General features: G+C 42.0%; 1 protein-coding gene across 1 annotated transcript; it reads right to left on the bottom strand.

Annotated features, from left to right (window-relative positions):
• Nucleotides 1-212: 212 nt before the first annotated feature.
• On the bottom strand, nucleotides 213-6,281 carry LOC128704890 (synaptic plasticity regulator PANTS). Its single transcript, XM_053800104.2, has 4 exons — nucleotides 6,125-6,281; nucleotides 4,554-4,718; nucleotides 3,393-3,533; nucleotides 213-393 (listed from the first exon to the last, which is right to left on the bottom strand). The coding sequence occupies exons 1-4, from the start codon at nucleotides 6,179-6,181 to the stop codon at nucleotides 313-315; spliced, it is 444 nt and encodes a 147-aa protein (XP_053656079.2). The 5' UTR covers nucleotides 6,182-6,281; the 3' UTR covers nucleotides 213-312.
• Nucleotides 6,282-8,696: the final 2,415 nt, after the last annotated feature.

Below are 8,696 nucleotides of genomic sequence, written 5' to 3'. Positions count from 1 at the left end.
GCTGTCACATCGCATCTTTCATATCATTATTAAGAGACTAATGTTATTGCACTGTGTAAGCTAAATAATAATTGCTTACGGTGTTTACAATAATTATTAATTTTGGGAAGTGCTGTACCTTCAGGGCTCATACAGCACACGAGCTTTTATACTCGATACATATTTTTCAAGGACAAACATTTCTTCAATTGTGTTAGTTTAAAAATAAAATAGTTATTAAACTGCTTTTTATTAACTCAAACATTTAATGAAGACTATTACAAAAGAAAGGATATTTTTATGTACAAAATCATCACATACCAATTATAAATGTTATGATATTGTGCAGATATATGATGGTTCTTCTATTTTGCCCTCCTTCTGTTCTTTAGACTTCAGTGCTAGGTATGACCCCTGAAAAGAAAAGAAATTATTTTTAAGAGACCCCGGTGCTTTAGTATAATAATAATAATAATGATGATGATAATAATAATACAGTGGACCCTCAACCAACGATATTAATCCGTTCCAGAGAGCTCATCATTAGACGAAATTATTGTTAGTTGAATTAATTTTCCCCATAAGAAATAATGGAAATCAAATTAATCCATTCAAGACACCCAAAAGTATGAAAAAAATACTTTTACCACATGAAGTATACATTTTCCTACACACAAACAGAAGGATAGATGACTTAAGAAATCGTAATGACACGATTGCAAATAAACCATACCCCCGGCCGGGATTGAACCCGCGGTCATAGAGTCTCAAAACTCCAGCCCGTCGCGTTAGCTGGACGGGCTGGAGTTTTGAGACTCTATGACTGCGGGTTCAATCCCGGCCGGGGGTATGGTTTATTTGCAATCGTGTCATTACGATTTCTTAAGTCATGTTGACGGCAGTGAAGGGACTTGAGCTAGAGTTCGTCACGGCCACGCTAGCTGGAGATTCGTCTGTAAAAACTTGCATTTGTGGTCACAGAGGTGCCTGTGCTAACTTTCCTATGGTGTAGAAATATACCTAGTTGGATGAATCTTATTGTGGCTAGCTGGTCTAGTGACTAACGCGACGGGCTGGAGTTTTGAGACTCTATGACCGCAGGTTCAATCCCGGCCGGGGGTATGGAGAAGGATAGATGCACAACACATGTATACATATGTATATTGTGTAATGAAGACTAAATGACACTTACCTTTATTGAGGATGTGGTGATGAGTGATGGGATGGGAGGAGGGGATATGATGGACGTTATTATTTTTTGGAAGGGGAATCCCCTTCCATGAGGACTTGAGGTAGCAAGTCCTTTTCCAGGGTTACCTCCCTTCTTTGTTTTTTAATGCCACTAGGACCAGCTTGAGAGTCACTGAATCTCTGTCAAACCAAAAATCTGTCCAACCAAAAATCTGTCCATAGAGCTCTGTACCTTGCGTTCCTTTAAGATTTTCCTAAAATGGGCCACAACATTGTCATTGTAATAGTCACCAGCACGGCTTGCAATAGCTGTGTTAGGGTGATTTTCATCCATAAAGGTTTGGACGTCAACCCACTTTGCATAAATTTCCTTAATCTTTAAAGGAGGCAACTTCCTCAATTTCTCTCTCTGCTCCTCTGAAGCAATTTCCTCAGTTGTGGCCTCTTGGTGTTGCAGATGCTCTTGCAGCTCATCAGTGGTTAGTTTTTCATCATTGTCCTCCACGAACTCTTCCACATCCTCCCCACTAACCTCCAATCCCAAGGACTTCACTTGTTGAGGTTTCAATCCTTCAGCCTCTATGTACTCCTTGAATTCCTGCACATATTTTTCAGTCTGTAGTGGAAGGAAGGCGGGGTAGGGGTCGGCCTAGGAAGGGTTGGAGGGAGGGGGTAAAGGAGGTTTTGTGTGCGAGGGGCTTGGACTTCCAGCAGGCATGCGTGAGCGTGTTTGATAGGAGTGAATGGAGACAAATGGTTTTTAATACTTGACGTGCTGTTGGAGTGTGAGCAAAGTAACATTTATGAAGGGATTCAGGGAAACCGGCAGGCCGGACTTGAGTCCTGGAGATGGGAAGTACAGTGCCTGCACTCTGAAGGAGGGGTGTTAATGTTGCAGTTTAAAAACTGTAGTGTAAAGCACCCTTCTGGCAAGACAGTGATGGAGTGAATGATGGTGAAAGTTTTTCTTTTTCGGGCCACCCTGCCTTGGTGGGAATCGGCCGGTGTGATAATAATAAAAAAAAAAAATTTTTCAGCCACTTTTTGGTTCGAACTGGCAGCCTCACCATGCCTTATTACACTATGTATGCCACTGCGATTCTTAAATCTCTCAAACCAACCTTTGCTGACCTTAAATTCACTCACATCACCACTAGTTGCAGGCATTTTTTTAATTAAATCATCATGCAACTGCCTTGCCTTTTCACATATGATCGCTTGAGAGATGTGATCATATGTGCACTTTTCTCAATAAAAGCTTCCTTGATTGCCTTTCTGTTGGCCAAGATAGCAGCGATGGTTGATTGGGGTTTGTTATACAACCTGGCCAGCTCGGAGACACTCACTCCAGTTTCATACTTTGTGATGATCTCCTTCATTTCAATTGTAATTCTCACCCTTTTTACCACAGGGTTGGCACTAGAAGCTTTCTTGGGGCCCATGGTGGCTTATTTTGCAGTTACAAACACTAAAAACACTGGAACAATACAAAATGTACCTAATTTATGCGTGGATGCGACCGGACTGGCTTGTAAACACTGGCACACTAACTGAAGACAGGGCAGCTAAGGCGCACTCAGGCCAGACAGGACATGTAGACACGTTCTGGACAAATCATTCCCCTCAAGGAAGGTTCCTTGATGTTGGTGAGGGGCTCTTGATTTAGGGAATTGGATCTATGCTCCAGTTCCCCGAATTAAGCCTGAATGCCTTCCACATCCCCCCCAGGCGCTGTATAATCCTCCGGGTTTAGCGCTTCCCCCTTGATTGTAATAATAATAATCTGGACAAATCATGTTGGTCAAGTTTTTCATCGTTGGTCGGGCCAAAATTTTTATGCTCAAACGCTTCATTGTTCGAATTTATCGTTAGACGATGCCTTCATTGGTCAGGGGTCCGCTGTACGTATTGTAATAATTTAAAGAAAAATTCAACTAGTTTGAAAAATAAAATGTATTTTTTTAAAAAACTCTTGTTATTATTAGCTACAAATTCTTTTCCGTGTGATAATTTAACACAGAAATTAAAAAAAAGCCATATAAAACATTTACAGAATATAGTACAGTACTAGATTCCATAATTCAACTTAGAAAGCTAGACCTAAGTAGAAATATAAAAAAAAAACAATGTTCTACATGTATTATGTTCAGAAGTGTCAAGAAAGGTATATACAGGTGAAAAGACACCTGTATATACCGCATTATAACATTTTTACAATATACCTCCTGCGTCTTCTGAAGATACTCTGGCAGAGGCTTGTTCCAGTCATCTGGTGGTGACTCTCGTTTATCCCAAACAGTGTTGGTGTAATGACCCTTTAAACGCTCTTGGCGACGCTTCATTTCACTTTTGATCACTGAAGTCTGGTGATAAGGTGAGACAAAATAACTGTAAATGAAAATAATTCATATTGACTGGTTATCTTAAGTTATGTTTACATGTGTTATGCTGTGTATGTATGGGTGTCCCGTGGCTGGGTTGGCAACACATTTGCCTGACACACTGAGTGTCCATGGTTCAAAGCCCAACTGGGTGGAAATATTGGGCATGTCTCTTTACACCTGCTGTCACTGTTCACCTAGCAGCAAGTAGGTACCTGGGCGTTAGTTGACTGGTGTGGGGTGGCATCCTGGGGGACAAGACTGAAGGACTACAATGTAAATAAGAGACAGTCCTCGATGACGCACTGCCTTCCTTGGGTTATCCTGGGTGGCTAACCCTCCGGGGTTAAAAACCCCAACAAAACTTACCTTAACAAAGATCTGTCTGCCCCTAAGATGATCGTAAAATTTTTAATTATTGCATTCATGGGACGAGTGCTAAATATGTTGGGGGTCACAATGAACTAGGGAAATGGGAGGCATTCAAATTCAATCCAAGGAAAGAGGATAGCTCCAAATTTTGGGATCGAGAATATTTCACGAGCATGAAAGCTCTTCCCCCAATGCAGTAAAAAATTTCAATTTTAACTAAGCTCAAACCTAATTAAAGTTAAAATACATAGAAATATAAGTACAGTGGACCCCCGCATAACGATTACCTCCGAATGCGACCAATTATGTAAGTGTATTTATGTAAGTGCGTTTGTACGTGTATGTTTTGGGGTCTGAAATGGACTAATCTACTTCACAATATTCCTTATGGGAACAAATTCGGTCAGTACTGGCACCTGAACATACTTCTGGATTGAAAAAATATCGTTAACCGGGGGTCCACTGTAATTATGACAGTACTCATAACCAGTGATGGAATAAGTGATGATGAAAGTGTTTCTCCTTTTTTGGGTCACCCTGCCTCAGTGGGAAATAGCCAATATGTTAATTTTTTTTAGCTTTTACATTTATGTGGTACACGACTGGTTAAGGGATACCCAGGAATATTACCAATGACTCCAGGTCTTTATACTTTCTATACTGTAAGCAGTGATCATAGTCTGCTTGCCAGTTGCTGCAATCCTTCGTTTCACCATGGATGAAATACTGATGAAATTTTGCCTTTATACTTCGACAGTCTTTGTATTCTTCTTTATAGCGCTCACAAGGCCGTACCTGCAAACACAAGTGTGGTTCAAATTAAACAACTGTAGTAAATATTAAAAAGGTTTATGCAAATCATCCATCGTCATCAATTTAGGCTAATATGGAGATCCAGTCCTGAGATATCACCCATTATTTTCTTTTATTAAACACAATATTACTACCTATACCCTGACACAAATTGTCACTCCTAAGACATTATTATAATTAAAGTGCTAAACCCTAAGGGTCATACAGCACTGCAATATTTCTTGTGCAAATTGTTATTTTTAGATATGTTTGCAAAAAATAATATTTATTTTGGGATGTTCAGTACTTTAGGACCAATTAATGACTAGTATTAACACTACTGATCAATTATAACATAAAAATTAACAAAATGTGTGCCAGTCTTATATCTACCGCTGATGGTAAGATAAAATTTTCTTCGGATTTTTAACCCCAGAGGGTTAGCCACCCAGGATAACCCAAGTCAGTGCGTCATCGAGGACTGTCTGTCTTATGTCCACTGGGGTCCTCAATCTTGTCCCCCAGGATGCAACCCACACCAGTCGACTAACACCCAGGTACCTACTTGATGCTAGGTGAACAGGACAACAGGTGTAAGGAAACACATCGAAATGTTTCTATCCCGCTGGGAATCGAACCCGGACCCTCCGTGTGTGAAGCGAGAGCTTTGCCAGCCAGGTCATGGGGGTCACCGGTGTTAGTTACATTGGGTTATGCTTCAAACATTTGCACAACACAACAGTCTATATTATAATCATGGGGGAGCGCTAAACCCGTAGGATTATACAGCACATGTGTGGGGGGGATGGAAGGTATTCAGGCTCAATTCAGGGAACCGAATCACAGATCCAATTCCCTAAATCAAGAGCCCCTCATCAGCATCAAGGAACCTGTGATGAATGGTTTGAAAAACCGACAAGTTGAAGATTGAGACACTTATGCAGCATATGGGAATCTATATTCAGGAAACGTTTCGCCACACAGTGGCTTCATCAGTCCAATACAAAGAGGAAGGCGTAAGGAGAGGAGGAGAATGAGGTAATCAGTCCCTCAACCTGGAGTCGATGTGTTCAGTCCATCAATCTTGTAGAATGTACAGCATAGGGCCGTAGACGTGGCTTATATACTGTAGTGAGGTGAGGTGAAGCAGATGGAGGCGGGGTCATAGTGGTACCATCCACTAGTCGAAGTAGGTCTTGGTCCAAAGGTTGAACAAGTGTTGAAGAATTCTTTGTAACAAGATCCCATGATGCTGCAGTGTCTGACAGTTGTGATGAATGGTTTGAAAAACAGACAAGTTGAAGATTGAGACACTTATGCTGCATAAGTGTCTCAATCTTCATCAAGGAACCTCCCTTGAGGGGAACAAAGTCCATAATGATGAACACTTGGTGTGTACAGTGACTCACCAGCCAGGACAGTGCTGGGACACTTGACAGATCATCTGCATAAACTTCTCCTTCCATTTTCTTACACAAAGATCATCTTTATTGTACGTGTTGTTGTTGGGTTTATAAGGGCCACTAACAGCTTATTGATCCTTCTATGTCTTCTTTTTTATGGTTATAAGGGCCACTGACGGCTTATTGACCCTTCTGTTCTATTCTCTACAGTACTACACATATGCTGCTATGTATGATATGTAACTGTATTTGTGTGTATCTGAATAAACTTACGTACTTTCTAGGGTACTTGGTACTTGGTACTTGGTAGGGTATGCAAAAGAAGAAAATTAAAAGTGAATACAGGAAAGAGTAAGGTTATGAGGATAACAAAAAGATTAGGTGATGAAAGATTGGATATCAGATTGGAGGGAGAGAGTATGGAGGAGGTGAATGTATTCAGATATTTGGGAGTGGACGTGTCAGCGGATGGGTCTATGAAGGATGAGGTGAATCATAGAATTGATGAGGGGAAAAGAGTGAGTGGTGCACTTAGGAGTCTGTGGAGACAAAGAACTTTGTCCTTGGAGGCAAAGAGGGGAATGTATGAGAGTATAGTTTTACCAACGCTCTTATATGGGTGTGAAGCATGGGTGATGAATGTTGCAGCGAGGAGAAGGCTGGAGGCAGTGGAGATGTCATGTCTGAGGGCAATGTGTGGTGTGAATATAATGCAGAGAATTCGTAGTTTGGAAGTTAGGAGGAGGTGCGGGATTACCAAAACTGTTGTCCAGAGGGCTGAGGAAGGGTTGTTGAGGTGGTTCGGACATGTAGAGAGAATGGAGCGAAACAGAATGACTTCAAGAGTGTATCAGTCTGTAGTGGAAGGAAGGCGGGGTAGGGGTCGGCCTAGGAAAGGTTGGAGGGAGGGGGTAAAGGAGGTTTTGTGTGCGAGGGGCTTGGACTTCCAGCAGGCATGCATGAGCGTGTCTGATAGGAGTGAATGGAGACAAATGGTTTTTAATACTTGACGTGCTGTTGGAGTGTGAGCAAAGTAACATTTATGAAGGGGTTCAGGGAAACCGGCAGGCCGGACTTGAGTCCTGGAGATGGGAAGTACAGTGCCTGCACTCTGAAGGAGGGGTGTTAATGTTGCAGTTTAAAAACTGTAGTGTAAAGTACCCTTCTGGCAAGACAGTGATGGAGTGAATGATGGTGAAAGTTTTTCTTTTTCGGGCCACCCTGCCTTGGTGGGAATCGGCCAGTGTGACAATAATAATAAAAAAAACTTTCTATATGTTTTCTTTATTGTTATAAGAGTCACTAACAGATTATTGACCTTTCTATATGTTTTCTTTATTGTTATAAGGGCCACTGACAACTAATTGATCCTTTTATAACTCGCTTCTTCTTGGGTTTCTCCCCTCAAGGAAGGTTCCTTGATGTTGGTGAGGGGCTCTTGATTTAGGGAATTGGATCTGTGCCCCAGTTCCCTGAATTAAGCCTGAATGCCTTCCACATCCCCCCCTAGGCGCTATATAATCCTCCGGGCTTAGCGCTTCCCCCTTGATTATGATAAGAATAATAATAATTCTTGGGTTTATAAGGGCCACTGACAAATTATTGATCCTGCTATGTCTGTTCTTGTTGGGTTTACAGGGCCACTAACAACTTACGTCGTTTTGAGCTCTTCTTCCCAATGTATGAACAAGAGATATTGCCTAAATTTGGACCATAAAAGAAAAGAGAACAGGAGTCCCTTTCAAAATAGAAATATAAGGTAGAAGTTTTAGAAGGCTTACATAATATTTAAGAGCTAGACATAATTTCCCTTCAGGTCAGGTGGACTGTTCAACTACCTCCCAGCATATATGAGGGGGATTAAAAACAGACCCCTGGCTGTCTTTAACAAGTCACTGGACTGGTACCTACAGTACCTGACCATCCGGGCAGTGGTTCGTACGTCGGTTATACGTAAGTTTATTCAGGTATATATAAATACAGTTACATAGATTATCATACATAGCAGCATATGTGTAGAGAACCTAGGATAGTAACAGCCTGATTGATCAGGTTCTGAGCCACCATGAGGCCTGGTCACAGACCGGGCCCCACGGGCGTTGATCCCCGAAACCCTCTCCAGATACACCAAGACCCTCATGTGGAAAAAAGAACCATACCATGGGTGGGGATAGAACCCGCGATCGGTCATAAAACTCCAGACCGACTTGCTAGCGACTGGGCCAGATGGCTACAATAAAATTCCTCCAATAGGTGAGTCAATAACCGGTTTCCATTATAACCGTAAAATATCAAGATAGCGGACAAATGGAACTGGTGAACGGTGTCCCTTGTACAATGTGCCCGACGGGGGAATAAAAATGAAGGTTCTGAGAACGAATGTCCCAGGAAGGACGGGGATGAAATGTATCACCAATGTTCAGGCACACTACCAAGGATGGTGCGGAAATCAAGGACCACAATGGAAAAAGTACCCTTGACATTTTGGATTATCACCGGGGTGACCCGGTGGCTTGGTGGCTAAAGCTCCCGCTTCACACACGGAGGGTCCGGGTTCGATTCCCGGCGGGTGGAAACA

Source organism: Cherax quadricarinatus, chromosome 91, assembly GCF_038502225.1.
Source record: "Cherax quadricarinatus isolate ZL_2023a chromosome 91, ASM3850222v1, whole genome shotgun sequence".
Lineage (NCBI taxonomy): Eukaryota > Metazoa > Arthropoda > Malacostraca > Decapoda > Parastacidae > Cherax > Cherax quadricarinatus.
This window is presented reverse-complemented; position numbering and strand designations above follow the sequence as displayed.

Bases quoted from the DNA above. Each gene is read 5' to 3' on its own strand.
- LOC128704890 (XM_053800104.2), bottom strand. From the start codon at position 6,181: ATGGAAGGAGAAGTTTATGCAGATGATCTGTCAAGTGTCCCAGCACTG. The intron at 4,719-6,124 runs GTGAGTCACTGT...TTGTGTTTGCAG, and splicing joins TCCCAGCACTGTCCTGGCTG to GTACGGCCTTGTGAGCGCTA. The intron at 394-3,392 runs GTATATTGTAAA...TTTTCTTTTCAG, and splicing joins ATCTTCAGAAGACGCAGGAG to GGGTCATACCTAGCACTGAA.